We start from the raw sequence: 16,193 nt of genomic DNA on the forward strand, positions 1-16,193 counted from the left end.
ATGCAATAGAGGAGCAGGGGGCGGGGCTATACGGCACTGTCAGGCTAGCACAGCAGCATACAATAGAGGAGGAGGAGGAGCAGGGGGCGGGGCTATACGGTAGCACAGCAGCATGCAATACAGGAGGAGCTGCTGTGCAGAGTTGTACATCATGTACAAGTGCAAGGTGAGGGTGTGAGAGAGGGGTGCCTGTATTGTATGTATTTGTATAACTGTGACTGTATTTATGCATGTGTTTATATTTATGTTTTTATTAGTGTGTGACTGTGTCTTAATATGTGACTGTATGTGTGTGACCATGAGGCCCATTTATCAAAGTGAATTTGAGGTAAATTCCCCGAAAACACCTGTTTTCGGGGGTTTACCTCAAATACTAAGTATCCCCCGGATGTATGAAGGAGAGACCGCAGCAGGTGTCTGCGATACCTGCTGCGATGCCTCCATTGCCGCTGGCAGCCGCCATAGGTTTCTATGGGGGATTCGATGCTGCCAAATGTATCAATATCCGGAATGCAGAGCATTCCTGATATTGGCCCCAGCAGCTAACGTCATCTGAAAAAAGCATTAGCTGCTGTAGTCTATAGGCACTTACAGCATATCAGCCAGCAGAGGGATCTCCTGGAACCCTTTCGGAGCCCATCTCCCTGCATGTCCCGGATAATACATCCAGCAGATGGGATCGCATTTTGCACTGCGATCAGGGGCGGTACTGGCTTTCCCTGATGGCATTGTATAAGCGATCCTTGATAAATGGGGCTTTGTGTGTTTGTATTCGTGTGCGAATAAGTGTGTATGTATGTATGCGACTATATAAGTGTGCATATGTGTAATTATGGATGTCTATATATGTGTGATTGCTCGTATGAGTGTGACAGTATGTATGTGTATATGTATTGTGACAGTATGTATGTAAGGTGTATATGTGTGTGTGTGACTATGGTCAAGATGTACTAAGGGCAAAATGCGATCCAAACTGTGAAAACTGCTGTTTCTGGATGTCTTGTATACAAAATGCATGTTTGATGCATCCTGCCCTACAGTACCCCCTCAACCACCCCAATTTTGGTGGGACTATCTCGCCTTCTGGGGGGAAATGTAAGGGAGGTCTTCGAGGCTGGGGAAGCATTTTTACACCCCTCCAGTGTGACATTAAATAGGGGCGTGATGTTTGGCCATGCCCCCTTTTCATGAGAACATGATCCCTGTGTCCCAAAATGTGCTCTTCAGGGACCCCCTAATCTTAAGTGCCCAGGGCCTCCCAAAGCCTTAATCCAGCTCTGAGTGTACAGCCCTTCTGCCTTGGGTGAGGCTGCCGCAGTGCAGTACTCACTATCGGCAGCTACATACAAGATTCCTCCCCCGTTCCTCTCTCCCAGAACATTTCCAGTGAGTATAACACGAGTGTCCTTTACACAGTCTGTGCAAGACATAGTGCAATGGTGAGGAACATATCATATAGTTGGGTTTTGCAGACAGCCGGAGGACAGGACAGTGCAGAAGATATTATTTAAATAAATGAGTTGTAGACGCCCTCTAGTAGTCTCCCTACATACTCTGCTTTTCTGAATTGAGAAGAGATGGACCCTGCTGCCTACTTGTAATATTTTTACTCCTATTCTTCAGGTCTCCTGTTTGGTATTTTTTCCCTATCCATATACGGATCCTCCACTCCAGAAACGCGCTATGTGGCTCTATCGGATGACCTGGCCTTCTGCGATCTGACCTGTGACACACATAGTGAATACCACCTGGATCATGTGACTGTATCAGCCGTTTGTACATACCATTGTAAAGACCAATCTCCTGTGATCTATGATGCCTACAAGGGCAGGGTTGAGGTGAACACGACCCATGGATGTGTCGTCATCAGAAATGTAAATTACAGTGACACGGGCGACTATGCCTTATGGTTCACCGACGAGCAACGGAACGTGAATACTGTGAAAATTGTGCACTGCAAGGTTATAGGTGGGTCATCTATCATGGTACACTGAGTCCAAACAGCCAGCACATCTTTATGTATTCATTGATTTATGAGACTTTGCTCTTTTTAACATCAAGTTAATAAGATTTTTAAATGTAAAAAAAATATAGACTACTTACTACATGTTACTAATGATGTGAGGCAGGGACGACAGCGTTCATACAGTGTTTCTTACAGTTGTTTCTCCACTTGATTCCTCCATCTTAACTACTTGCCCGGCGTGGTCGCATCTCGTGTGACCACCCCAGGCTGGGCTTTACTTGACACGGTTGCATCTGATGCAACCTTGTCAGAGAAGCTGTTGGTGGCTGCTGGAAGCTGATCTTCTGGCCAGAGTCAGCCCACCCGGCCGTCCCGTTTGTTAAATTTTTTTATTTAATTATGTTTAAAGAGTATTTAAAAAAATATATTACCTAGGGGGTGTTATGCACCCCCAAGCCAACCCCGCTGTCCATAGGCCTCCTTTGAACTTTCATTTCTCACCCACCCCATCAAAAATAGCCCCACCAGTGTCTATAGCAGTGTCTATAGCAGACATCTAGCACACAATGGAAAATCGTATACCTGTAAAACAACTAGAAATACTCTTTGCTTATATCCACCACTTTCAGATTTAGATGGGGGTGGGTAACACTTCTCTAGTAAGTGGGGGGAGAAAGAGGAGGGTGAGGGGTAGAGTAGCTCATCGTACATATTTTGTGATGACGTTGTAACAATGGGTAAAAACTGGGGGAAAGCCAAAACTTGCCTTAACTTTAGTCCAGGGGATTTATGAGAAGCCTGTACACTTTTATTAATATTCCCTGTGGACAGCACTGCTTGGCCCAACTCCTGGCTGAGATAGGCCTATACACCTAGTTAGGCTGATGCTTCACTGGGCCGAATTCAATTCAGTGCGATGTTGAATAGCCGCGGGAGGGAGCTCCCGCAGCTATTCAATTCAATGCGCTTTTTGCCTGGTCGGGAAGCAGATAAGTCTGAGAATGCCGGTTCTCGCAACTTAACCATTCTTCAACAAAAGTGCCGGGCACGCGGCGGTTAGCGCCGCGCTAAGCCGGCAAACAGCTGCACTTCTGGCACTTTTGTCGGATTTCTCCTCGCATCCCCAGGGGGGTGCAATAGAAATCCTTTAGCCACCCAAACAGCGCGGTGTATTGAATGGCTGCGAAAGCTCCCTCCCGCGGCTATTCTACATCGCACTGAATTGAATTCGGTCCACTGAGTCTTACAGGGATCAGATCATCAGAATTGGTTCCAAACCTACTGCTGAGTCAGTGGCATTTGGTTCACTAAGAGGACTTTAGCTGTCCCTGTGAGCTGCGGCTCAGGCCGGTCGGATGAAATGATGGGGAAGTATTAGGCTCTGTGGTGTCCTGCAGGATTTGCCTATAGCTTCTTTTGGCCCAGATCCAAGATGGCTACTGTAATCTAGGCCTTATATAACCAGTCACATAATCACTCTGGCTCCCCTATAAGAAATGTCACAGTATATGGGTCACTCCATGAAATATAGGACACAATACATAAAAATTACATTGTATCACAGCAGATGCCAAGACATTTTCAACTTCATTTCTTTCTACTGGTGAACCTAATGTAAGTGTCACAGTGACTTTAGATGATGTAATGTTATATGTTGGTGACTGGTTCTATGTTGGATATGATGGAAAGAGTTTCCCAGGTGAGATCAAGGACATCAGAGATGGTGAATACAATGGAGCAAGCTGGCAGTAACGGGAAATGGCCATCATCACCAGATAAATTATTTTACACATCTTCACAGTTAATCAGGAAGATAAAGCAAGCCTACATTGATTCATTCACGTGAATTTTACAGGTTTGAATAAATTGTATTACAGCCCTCTGACTGGGGACAGAAATGTAACGTGAGTCACATGTCTAAACTGCTTTTAAAGTATAGTTTGGTTAACATTCAGTTTTTTGTTTGTGTGTCAATCATAAGTTTAGGGTCTTATAATTGTATAGTATAACAGTAATATTGTAAAAATAATTAGGAGAGCAGGTTTAAATATATATGACCCCTCAGTTCCTATGTCCATTCTCTTGTAACATGAGACACATATAAGCAATAAAATGTAACTACTAAGAGTGTACATTTTTTTCTGCTTCTAAGCATTAATTATGACTACCGTATATATTGCTATATTTGTAAAATGTTGAATTTCACATTTTTGTGTGTGGTGCATTTAAACCTCTAAAAAATAACATGACCTGTAACATGAGTCACATGAACAACCCATATATTAGGTGAAGTAGATTTAATGTAATATTAAAAAATATTCCCAATATAACCATTATGTCGCCAGAATGGGATAACTGGTCTGGTGAACACTGCTTTGCAGTCCTTGTTATTTGTCATCACTCTATAGACTGTTGTATCTCAATCTCTGACCTCTCCCCGTCCTCTCTCACCAGCTCCAGTCACCATCACCAACATAACCTGCATCTCCAGTGATTTGGGGGAGAACCGATCACTGAGTGTTCTATTTACTGGAGAGCAGCCAATGACAGTCATTTGGAGCAAGGATGGAGGAGATCTACCCCAGGGTCACCACCTGAGCGACCATAACCGGACACTCAGCATCCCAGAGTATGCCATTGGGCTATACAGAGTGACTGTCACGAACAATGCCAGTACACGCAACATGACCTATGCCATCCCAGCCAGAGGTAAGAGGATCATCTGGGCCACCCTGAGATGGGGAATGGGCCATAGTGTATGACTTACTCATGTCCTCCTCATACCAAAGATTTATCTGAGCCGTCACAGGATTTTCCCAATCCCTCTCCGGTGAATGTATCAAGGACACTTTCTGCTAGTTCTCCTCTTTTATCTGCTAATGTCATTGTCCTAATACTAAGCTCTGAGTGACGCCGTCATTGTCCTAATACTAAGCTCTGGGTGACACTGTCATTGTCCTAATACTAAGCTCTGGGTGACGCTGTCATTGTCCTAATACTAAGCTCTGGGTGACGCTGTCATTGTCCTAATACTAAGATCTGAGTGACGCCATCATTGTCCTAATACTAAGCTCTGGGTGACGCTGTCATTGTCCTAATACTAAGATCTGAGTGACGCTGTCATTGTCCTAATACTAAGATCTGGGTGACGCTGTCATTGTCCTAATACTAAGCTCTGCGTGACGCTGTCATTGTCCTAATACTAAGCTCTGGGTGACGCTGTCATTGTCCTAATACTAAGATCTGAGTGACGCTGTCATTGTCCTAATACTAAGATCTGAGTGACGCTGTCATTGTCCTAATACTAAGATCTGGGTGACGCTGTCATTGTCCTAATACTAAGCTCTGGGTGACGCTGTCATTGTCCTAATACTAAGCTCTGGGTGACGCTGTCATTGTCCTAATACTAAGATCTGAGTGACGCTGTCATTGTCCTAATACTAAGATCTGGGTGACGCTGTCATTGTCTTAATACTAAGCTCTGGGTGACGCTGTCATTGTCCTAATACTAAGCTCTGGGTGACGCTGTCATTGTCCTAATACTAAGATCTGGGTGACGCTGTCATTGTCCTAATACTAAGCTCTGGGTGACGATGTCATTGTCCTAATACTAAGCTTTGGGTGACGCTGTCATTGTCCTAATACTAAGCTCTGGGTGACGCTGCCATTGCCCTAATACTAAGCTCTGAGTGACGATGTCATTGTTCTATTACTAAGCTCTGAGTGACGATGTCATTGCCATAATACTAAACACTACGGTGTAGGGGTCTCACTATGGTCCTTTCCTCACGTCTTCTTCTAGACTAGTAGACGTGTGATTACAGCCAGACTGTAACTCATATATGTGTTTGCTTTGGCATGTAACGTCCACTATACCATGAGAGCTGTAAGTGACATCTGTGTGAATAACTCATCTCTTCTCTCTTACAAGCATTCAAATCCTGAGCTCCAGGTAGGTGGGACGTATATTATCCTAGGTGTGTGTATGTGTGTGTATGTGTGTAATTATATATATATATATATATATATATATATATATATATATTACCTGAACATCCGATAGCACAGCACATTTGTCTTGTATTATGGAGTTTTATAAACCTCCACTATAAATGTTTTGTGCATATGACTGTGCCCCCGTCACCCATGTACCACGGCTGTCGCTGCCATCCTGTGGGCCTAGTGAGGGTGCAGGGAATGTTTGGTGTGTATAATGTAATGCAGCTCCAGGCTCCTTACTATTATATCTCTGTGTTAGGAGTCTAGTCCTCATTTCTTAAAATAGATGAAACGATTGTTGTTCACCTACTTTTGAAGGAATTAAGTATCTTACTGGATGAAACCCAGCAATGTAACCTTTCACTGCCAGTATTTAGCGGCACAAGTAGTGTGATAGAATTAGAGGATAGCTGCATTTTGGGGCAGCTCGCCCCGTGCCGGAGCAATTTAGGATTGCTCCGATAGTTTGGTATCTGCCGCTGCAATTCACGGTGAATTTGATGCCTAAATAACAGATGGCAGAGGGACTGTATGATGAATGCGCCCTTTAGAGAAGTTACAGTATGTAAACAGGACAGCCAATGGGGAAGGAGAGGCAGGTACAAAGTAACGGGGCTGGGTTGCCATAGAGACGCAGTCATGCCCCCAACATGATCCGACGCGCCTCCTTTATTAGAGGACCGAATAAATGCGGTTTGAACCCCCAAGTTGGCGCGGTGTGATCTACTTTCTCCGTTCATATCCGACCTTTCTAACGGTGGCCCAGTGTGTAAAGTGCTTATTTGGCGGCCCTAAACTCTGGAGGACTAGACTATTACACTATGTGGGAAAGTAATATCACTGCGCTAATTACAGGACAGCAGGGCGCAATCCTATACCTACTATTCTACTTTTCTCCATAAATACTATGATCATTCCAGCAGTCATGTGTAATACGTATTCCATTGTAGAACAGAACTTTCTTGTATCATATCTCTGAGTGAGATATAGGAGAAAGCCGGGTTGCTGTATTAGCAAATAGAAATGTTTATGGGATGTAGTCAGCATCCCGGCGTGCAGGATGCCAAAGGTCTAAATACCGGCGCCAGAATCCCGACAGCGTTGGTATACTGGAGCCAGGATCCCATCTGTCGGCATCCAAAGCGTAAATATCGGGGGTCAGGGTTAGGCAGTAGAGGGAGGGATAGGGATAGGCACTAAGGGGGGAGGTTAGGTTTAGGCACTATGGAGGGAGGGTTAGGTTTAGGGGGCGGGGAGGTTAGGGTTAGGCACCGGGGAGGGTTAGGTTTAGGCTGCAGGGAGGGGTGGGGGGGAGGTTAGGGTTAGGCACTGGGGAGGCGGGGTTAGGATAGGGGTTATGGGTAGTGGTATTATATTTACGTACTGCTGTCGGAATTGTCACTGTTGGGATGCTGCTGTTGGTATTCTGACCAGCAGCATCCGGACCACCGGGACATCATACCCAACCTGTTTACATGGCACCTAAATATCTGTAATTATACCTGGTCCGGCTGTTGCCTGAGCTTTTTACAAGCTTCCGCGTGTCGTTATGTCTGCCGTTATGTTTTACTATAGGGATATACTGTATGTCATTACTCCTCTGTCATTTACTAGTTTTATTAACATTTGTGTATATAGCACCGGTGTATACTGCTGCACTGTACAGATGTTTGGTACATGATCGTGTTATTGTTATACCCAAATGTAATAATTACTGATCCTATAAGTATAATACATGGAAGATATCATGTCAAATATATCCTTGTATTTAAGGAGTAGTGATGTCACTCCATTTAAATATAATTTATATGTGGAAAGTTGTGATGTCACTTGTGCGTTATCCTGTGGAAGTGACTGAATGTATAAGGGGCAGTGAAGGTATAAAACAACTGTATAAGAAGATCTGTATTTATCTCACATGTAATATATGGCATTCTGGGGAATAATACTCATCCGTACTGTATATAAGATATATTAGGAGTCACGTTGTGGGGTCAGCAGGTGCTATATAGCCACATAAATCATTGGTGACTTCCAGGGGAGCTCCGCCCTATGCGCATATCTCTAACCCAATGCAGCTCATTTCTATATCAATTAAAATGCATCATTTATACAGAAATAAGTATTTGACCATTATATTTTATGGCTTCATCAGGGTGCGCTGATTTTCCCCGATGGAGGATTATCCCTTTGGTATTCCTGGCTGTCGTCTCCGCTGTTGCTGTGTCGGTATGTACTATGTCAGCATGTAATGCACTGATTAGGCTCTGTAACACCCATTTCCCACAGCGCAGTGATCTATCAGGTTACTCAGGTGTGGTATGAAACGCTGACACCAGAATGGTCACAGCCTCGGAGTGTTAACAGTAAGAATTTAGACATGGACATTAGGTTGACAAGAAATATGTCGATATGTTCATAACGTAACTTGTCGACTCCAGAATGTTGACACACAGATTTTTGGGTATTTCAGCCTAACCCTAAAAATAACTTGTGTCGACAGTACATTTTATATGTCAGCGTTATGAATGTAAAAAAATTTTCTTGCCAACCTTATGGCCATATAGACATTTTGACCAGATCTCGCTTAATCCACCCACACTGTGGGCCTTTATATCTGACAGGAGTAGCAAAGACGCCAGCACTGAAGGGGTTATTGATCCCTTGGAGAACATGTACATGTAACACGGATGGAGAAGGATTTGTGTGTGTGTGTGTAGGGGGGGGATATGACTTATTTCACATTCACAAAATCGCCATCTGATCAAGAACCCCCCAGTGCTCCGGGCTGTCTCTGCATCCGCCAGAAGTAAATCAGGACACAGAAATATTGGCCCCATGTCACTTACACCGATTTATCCAGCCCTAAGGTCTCCAATCAGGAGTCAGCCTTAAATTCTGGAAATGTCCTTCAGTTTTATCATAAAAGTCTCCCTAACACTCATTAAAATGTATTATAATAATATATTTATATTCTGTGCTCATATGTCTTGGTATCAAGCAAGTGTGACTAGAGCACAAAGAGATTGTGATTGCGAAAAAAGGTTCATTATACTAAAGCAATATGTGCTCAGCTCATTACTCCAGGAGAGAACAGTAGTATATGTGCCTGGGTTACACCAGGAGAGAACAGTAGTATATGTACCTGGGTTACACCAGGAGAGAACAGTAGTATATGTACCTGGGTTACACCAGGAGAGAACAGTAGTATATGCGCCTGGGTTACACCAGGAGAGAACAGTAGTACATGCGCCTGGGTTACACCAGGAGAGAACAGTAGTATATGTACCTGGGTTACACCAGGAGAGAACAGTAGTATATGCGCCTGGGTTACACCAGGAGAGAACAGTAGTATATGCGCCTGGGTTACACCAGGAGAGAACAGTAGTATATGCGCCTGGGTTACACCAGGAGAGAACAGTAGTATATGTGTCTGGGTTACACCAGGAGAGAACAGTAGTACATGCGCCTGGGTTACACCAGGAGAGAACAGTAGTATATGTGCCTGGGTTACACCAGGAGAGAACAGTAGTATATGCGCCTGGGTTACACCAGGAGAGAACAGTAGTATATGTACCTGGGTTACACCAGGAGAGAACAGTAGTATATGTACCTGGGTTACACCAGGAGAGAACAGTAGTATATGCGCCTGGGTTACACCAGGAGAGAACAGTAGTACATGCGCCTGGGTTACACCAGGAGAGAACAGTAGTATATGTACCTGGGTTACACCAGGAGAGAACAGTAGTATATGCGCCTGGGTTACACCAGGAGAGAACAGTAGTATATGTGCCTGGGTTACACCAGGAGAGAACAGTAGTATATGCGCCTGGGTTACACCAGGAGAGAACAGTAGTATATGTGTCTGGGTTACACCAGGAGAGAACAGTAGTACATGCGCCTGGGTTACACCAGGAGAGAACAGTAGTATATGTGCCTGGGTTACACCAGGAGAGAACAGTAGTATATGCGCCTGGGTTACACCAGGAGAGAACAGTAGTATATGTACCTGGGTTACACCAGGAGAGAACAGTAGTATATGCGCCTGGGTTACACCAGGAGAGAACAGTAGTATATGCGCCTGGGTTACACCAGGAGAGAACAGTAGTATATGCGCCTGGGTTACACCAGGAGAGAACAGTAGTATATGTGTCTGGGTTACACCAGGAGAGAACAGTAGTACATGCGCCTGGGTTACACCAGGAGAGAACAGTAGTATATGCGCCTGGGTTACACCAGGAGAGAACAGTAGTATATGCGCCTGGGTTACACCAGGAGAGAACAGTAGTATATGTGCCTGGGTTATACCAGGAGAGAACAGTAGTATATGTGCCTGGGTTATACCAGGAGAGAACAGTAGTATATGTGCCTGGGTTATACCAGGACAGAACAGTAGTATATGTGCCTGGGTTATACCAGGACAGAACAGTAGTATATGTGCCTGGGTTACACCAGGAGAGAACAGTAGTATATGTGCCTGGGTTACACCAGGAGAGAACAGTAGTATATGTGCCTGGGTTACACCAGGAGAGAACAGTAGTATATGTGCCTGGGTTACACCAGGAGAGAACAGTAGTATATGTGCCTGGGTTACTCCAGGAGAGAACAGTAGTATATGTGCCTGGGTTACTCCAGGAGAGAACAGTAGTATATGTGCCTGGGTTACACCAGGAGAGAACAGTAGTATATGTGCCTGGGTTACACCAGGAGAGAACAGTAGTATATGTGCCTGGGTTACACCAGGAGAGAACAGTAGTACATGCGCCTGGGTTACACCAGGAGAGAACAGTAGTATATGCGCCTGGGTTACACCAGGAGAGAACAGTAGTATATGCGCCTGGGTTACACCAGGAGAGAACAGTAGTATATGCGCCTGGGTTACACCAGGAGAGAACAGTAGTATATGCGCCTGGGTTACACCAGGAGAGAGCAGTAGTATATGCGCCTGGGTTACACCAGGAGAGAGCAGTAGTATATGCGCCTGGGTTACACCAGGAGAGAACAGTAGTACATGCGCCTGGGTTACACCAGGAGAGAACAGTAGTATATGCGCCTGGGTTACACCAGGAGAGAACAGTAGTGTATGTGCCTGGGTTACACCAGGAGAGAACAGTAGTGTATGTGCCTGGGTTACACCAGGAGAGAACAGTAGTGTATGTGCCTGGGTTACACCAGGAGAGAACAGTAGTGTATGCGCCTGGGTTACACCAGGAGAGAACAGTAGTGTATGCGCCTGGGTTACACCAGGAGAGAACAGTAGTGTATGCGCCTGGGTTACACCAGGAGAGAACAGTAGTGTATGCGCCTGGGTTACACCAGGAGAGAACAGTAGTACATGCGCCTGGGTTACACCAGGAGAGAACAGTAGTACATGCGCCTGGGTTACACCAGGAGAGAACAGTAGTATATGCGCCTGGGTTACACCAGGAGAGAGCAGTAGTATATGCGCCTGGGTTACACCAGGAGAGAACAGTAGTATATGCGCCTGGGTTACACCAGGAGAGAACAGTAGTATATGCGCCTGGGTTACACCAGGAGAGAACAGTAGTATATGCGCCTGGGTTACACCAGGAGAGAACAGTAGTATCTGCGCCTGGGTTACACCAGGAGAGAACAGTAGTATCTGCGCCTGGGTTACACCAGGAGAGAACAGTAGTATCTGCGCCTGGGTTACACCAGGAGAGAACAGTAGTATATGTGCCTGGGTTACACCAGGAGAGAGCAGTAGTATATGTACCTGGGTTACACCAGGAGAGAGCAGTAGTATATGTACCTGGGTTACACCAGGAGAGAGCAGTAGTATATGTACCTGGGTTACACCAGGAGAGAACAGTAGTATATGTGCCTGGGTTACACCAGGAGAGAACAGTAGTATATGTGCCTGGGTTACACCAGGAGAGAACAGTAGTATATGTGCCTGGGTTACACCAGGAGAGAACAGTAGTATCTGCGCCTGGGTTACACCAGGAGAGAACAGTAGTATCTGCGCCTGGGTTACACCAGGAGAGAACAGTAGTATATGTACCTGGGTTACACCAGGAGAGAACAGTAGTATATGTACCTGGGTTACACCAGGAGAGAACAGTAGTACATGTGCCTGGGTTACACCAGGAGAGAACAGTAGTATATGTACCTGGGTTACACCAGGAGAGAGCAGTAGTATATGTACCTGGGTTACACCAGGAGAGAGCAGTAGTATATGTACCTGGGTTACACCAGGAGAGAACAGTAGTATATGTACCTGGGTTACACCAGGAGAGAACAGTAGTACATGTGCCTGGGTTACACCAGGAGAGAACAGTAGTATATGTGCCTGGGTTACACCAGGAGAGAGCAGTAGTATATGTACCTGGGTTACACCAGGAGAGAACAGTAGTACATGTGCCTGGGTTACACCAGGAGAGAACAGTAGTATATGCGCCTGGGTTACACCAGGAGAGAACAGTAGTATCTGCGCCTGGGTTACACCAGGAGAGAACAGTAGTATCTGCACCTGGGTTACACCAGGAGAGAACAGTAGTATCTGCGCCTGGGTTACACCAGGAGAGAACAGTAGTATATGTGCCTGGGTTACACCAGGAGAGAACAGTAATAAATGGTAAAATGACAGCACACTATTCATACATAAAATCTATATAATAAGCGAGAAAGCGTGTCTGTCTGATTGTCCTTTATGCACGGCTAGAGTTTTGGGCCTGTCACACAATCCCTAAAAATGGGGACACTCTTAAATTACACAGGTCCCGGGCCTGGCTCCAGTGGAAATTGGCAGTACCTGTGTGAAAGCTGCAAAGTATCCTTATAACCTCACAGTCTGAGCAAGTGTCAAACTGTATGACTCATGCAAGTTCATATTAAATCCAGAGTTAGTCCTTTTTAAAGTGACCATATATATTAGTCAGGGCGTAACTAGAACTTTGTGGGCCACATAGCAAGATCTTAAAAGGACCCCCACCCGAGGTAAAAAAATACATAAATGTGCCTCCACCCAGAGCCCATTCATGTTATGCCACAGTGTAGTACCCCTTATACATATTATGCCATGCAGTAGTAGTGCCCCTTATACATTATGCCACACAATAATGCCCCTTACAGATTATGTAGTTCCCCATATAACACTTTACTCCACACAATAGTAGTGCCCCTTACACATTATGCCACACAGTAATGGCCTTTATAACATTATGCCACATAGTAGTGCCCCTTAAACATTATGCTCCCCCAGCAACTCGCCTCCCCGTGTCCCTCCAGCAGCCCCTCGCCTCCCCCTCTGTGCCAACAGCAGCCAGAAGGTGTAGATTTGCGTCCGGCCGCCTCCCATTTACATCGGCAGGCAGCAGTAGACTTGGACAGACAGCACCAGCACAATTTGAATCTGGCGCCAGTTGTGAGCCAATCAGGAGCCGCCACTGCTGATTGGAATGCAGGTCCGCGAGTTTTGTTTGCTTCGCAACCAGCGGTGCTGTCTCTCCATGTCTGGCTGGCGGTGCACCAGCTATAGTCAGCTGGCGGGCCGGCACCAGATCAACACCTCTAACCCCTGGGGAGCAGGGGGCTACAAAGGAATCTCTGGCACTACAGCAGCCACACCCCTTGCACCCTCGGTAGTTACGCTACTGTTTGCATGCTTGTTGGCAAACAGTGGGGTCCTTTTTGGGATCAATGGAACAGGGTTATAGATGAGGACAATGTAAACAAATAAAGGCTGTAGGTACTTCAGGGTCCAGTCTTCAACCTGAGCCAGTGCTAATGAGAACTAATAAAGTTACATTTACCATGTAATAGGAAATTAGAACAAGACACAAAACAAAATTAATGGTTTTATTAGGTACACATCAATACACACATCTCTCTATTTCCCCTTTTAATAGATTAAATTTAAATATGCTTTATCCCTGATTGCCAATATCACTGTAATAATGCAACGTTACTATAGTATTAACATAAGTTGGAGGGTTTCAGGAGCAGTCAGCCAATCAGAAGCAGCCACTGATTGTCATCATTATCCGTCCACGTTTTGTAATGGAGTCGAGCACCAGCAACCGCTCCGCCTCCTAACAGGTGCCTGGTCAGCATGGGACGCATTTTGTCCGAATTGACCCTTTTTGGGCTATTGCCTCACTTAAATCTCCCTCCATCCCCCACGCCTGCCCCCTTGGTGCAGGAAGTCATTAGCGTGAAACGCGTCTGTCAGCAGGATAGAAGATGAGTGAGGTTATTATACTGAGCATGTGCAGTAGACAGGAGTGCGAGTTGCAGGGGGGAAAGAGGCGCTAAATGACTCTGCATCCAAATCTACATGAGCCCCTATGTGTACAGAGAGCTTATCCTGCAGCTTATACATTGTGGAATGATTTAGAGAAATAAGAACTTGTATCTGTGTATGTAATAATAGAGGACGGGATTCATATAACAGCCGATGGCTTTTACCCAATGTATTTAATACTATCCTTTATTTACTTTTTGTTTCAGATACTAATATATATTATAATAAAGAAACCCCCCAATCGGGAAGCTGTGTAGTCTGGAAACCTGTGTGCGCTGTTACAATGAGTGTCGGCTGGAACGGAACCCTTTGGCTTTGCACTGATCCTCTCTGCCTGTCGCTTAGGTTGTTCCTGAGGTCCTGTTTGGATATTTCTGACTTCCTGTTCTGCTCTATGAAGGATTATTTGTATTGTGGTGACTTGGATGCTTGTTACCCCTCAGTGTCTGGCTCTAATGTCTGACTGGAAGAGGCGCAATGTAATCCCCATTATGCATATAACTATCTACAGCGGCCGTGGCAACTTTTGGTTCTTCAAGTCTTAGCCTCCAGCTGTCTGGGCATGTTGGGAGTTGCAGTTCCACGGAGGCTGGCTAACCTTAGGTTATCTATGTCTGTTCTATTATATGAGCATATTGGTGTTTGTAGAAAGGCAGGTACAGGTAACAGCAGGGGGTATGGTGTGCCTTGTTGCTGGACACTTTAGGGCTGATCCTGACGCATAGTGGCTGTAGTTGCCGGCAGCCGCGGACGCCTGATTTACTTTCTTGCGCTAATGCAAGAATCCATAGGGCTGACGCAAGGATTTGTACGTCTGCTACAGAAAGCCGCGTCGCCCTTGATTTAATGATTTTACACCAGCTCCAGCAACCGTCATCCATATCGGTACGTGCACACAGCCCCATGCTTAGGTGCAAGAGATCCATCAGAAACAGGCTTCCCTTCTCCGTACCCCTGGCTCCCAATCACAGAGCTTCAGATACACGCCCACAACAGGGCGGTTCCTTGCGCTTGCTTTGTTGCCTTCATGAAATGCTCAATTTCATGTAAAGACTGATCCGGCCAAATACCGGGATGGACATACGCAAAAATTAGTAAATTCGCATCTGTGAATGCGCTGTGTCCAACAACTCGCTGCTCGCTGCCGTACACAGAGCTCTGGGCCTCAGCTATAGCGAGCGGCCAAAATGATGGTCGCGATGGTCAAGACCATCGGGCTTGCGACGAGACCCTTGTGGTAGGGTCTCGTCTGCCAAAAGCACTCCAACTGACATCATTTGTGATGTAATTGGGGCCGCCCCACGGTAGGCGTTCCCATGGGAACGCCTCAGTCTGGGCAGCAACGCCCCCGGCACGCCCACCAAAGGCGGCGTGCTGTCACTCAACATCGACAGCACGCCCCCTTTGTAGCGAGACCCATAGCGACGGCTTGCCTGTCGCTATGCGGGTCTCGCGCATGGGCATGACGGAGCCGGCTCCCTCGTGCGCATGCACACTTGACCAACATCGACCCGCTTGCGAGCGCTCAGCGCTCGCGAGCGGGTCTGTATCAGGCCCTCTTTCTGAATCAGCCCCCATACACACTGGATTATCCCATATATCAGTGTTGGCTAACCTTGACACTCCAGCTGTTATGGAACTACATAACCCAGCATGCACTGCTACAGTTTTGCTATTAGGGCATGCTAAAACTGTGGCAGGGCATGCTGGGATATATAGTTCCACAACAGCTGGAGTGTCAAGGTTAGCCAACACTGCCATATATAGTTTAATATAACATTGGTGATTTTTCTGTGATGCTGTAAGCCAGTGGTTCCCAAACTGTGCCTCAGTGTGGTAGTCCAGCACCAAATCAAATTATTTATGGTCAATGTAATGTAAATATCTGGACAAACTGAAGCACAAACCTCAGCACCACATAGCTGAACCTAAGGATGACAGGTAAGCACAATTGACTTCACT

At 45.9% G+C, this 16,193-nt stretch overlaps 1 protein-coding gene across 3 annotated transcripts in view; it reads left to right on the forward strand.

Annotated features, from left to right (window-relative positions):
* Positions 1-15,861, forward strand: part of LOC148502570 (uncharacterized) — a 40,608-nt gene extending 24,747 nt beyond the window's left edge. For 2 of the 3 annotated variants that reach the window (XM_088449610.1, XM_088449609.1), the window contains exons 2-5: positions 1,624-1,968; positions 4,421-4,675; positions 8,121-8,194; positions 14,438-15,861. In XM_088449610.1, the coding sequence (XP_088305736.1) occupies positions 1,624-1,968; positions 4,421-4,675; positions 8,121-8,194; positions 14,438-14,488 (725 nt within the window). In that variant the 3' untranslated portion in view covers positions 14,489-15,861. Of the gene's footprint in view, positions 1-1,623; positions 1,969-4,420; positions 4,676-5,897; positions 5,919-8,120; positions 8,195-14,437 lie in introns of those variants that run through there. The other variant, XM_088449611.1, reaches the window with a different exon arrangement.
* Positions 15,862-16,193: the final 332 nt, after the last annotated feature.

This window comes from Taudactylus pleione, unplaced genomic scaffold (genome assembly GCF_031769625.1).
Source record: "Taudactylus pleione unplaced genomic scaffold, aTauple2 ptg000490l, whole genome shotgun sequence".
Taxonomy (NCBI): Eukaryota; Metazoa; Chordata; class Amphibia; order Anura; family Myobatrachidae; genus Taudactylus; species Taudactylus pleione.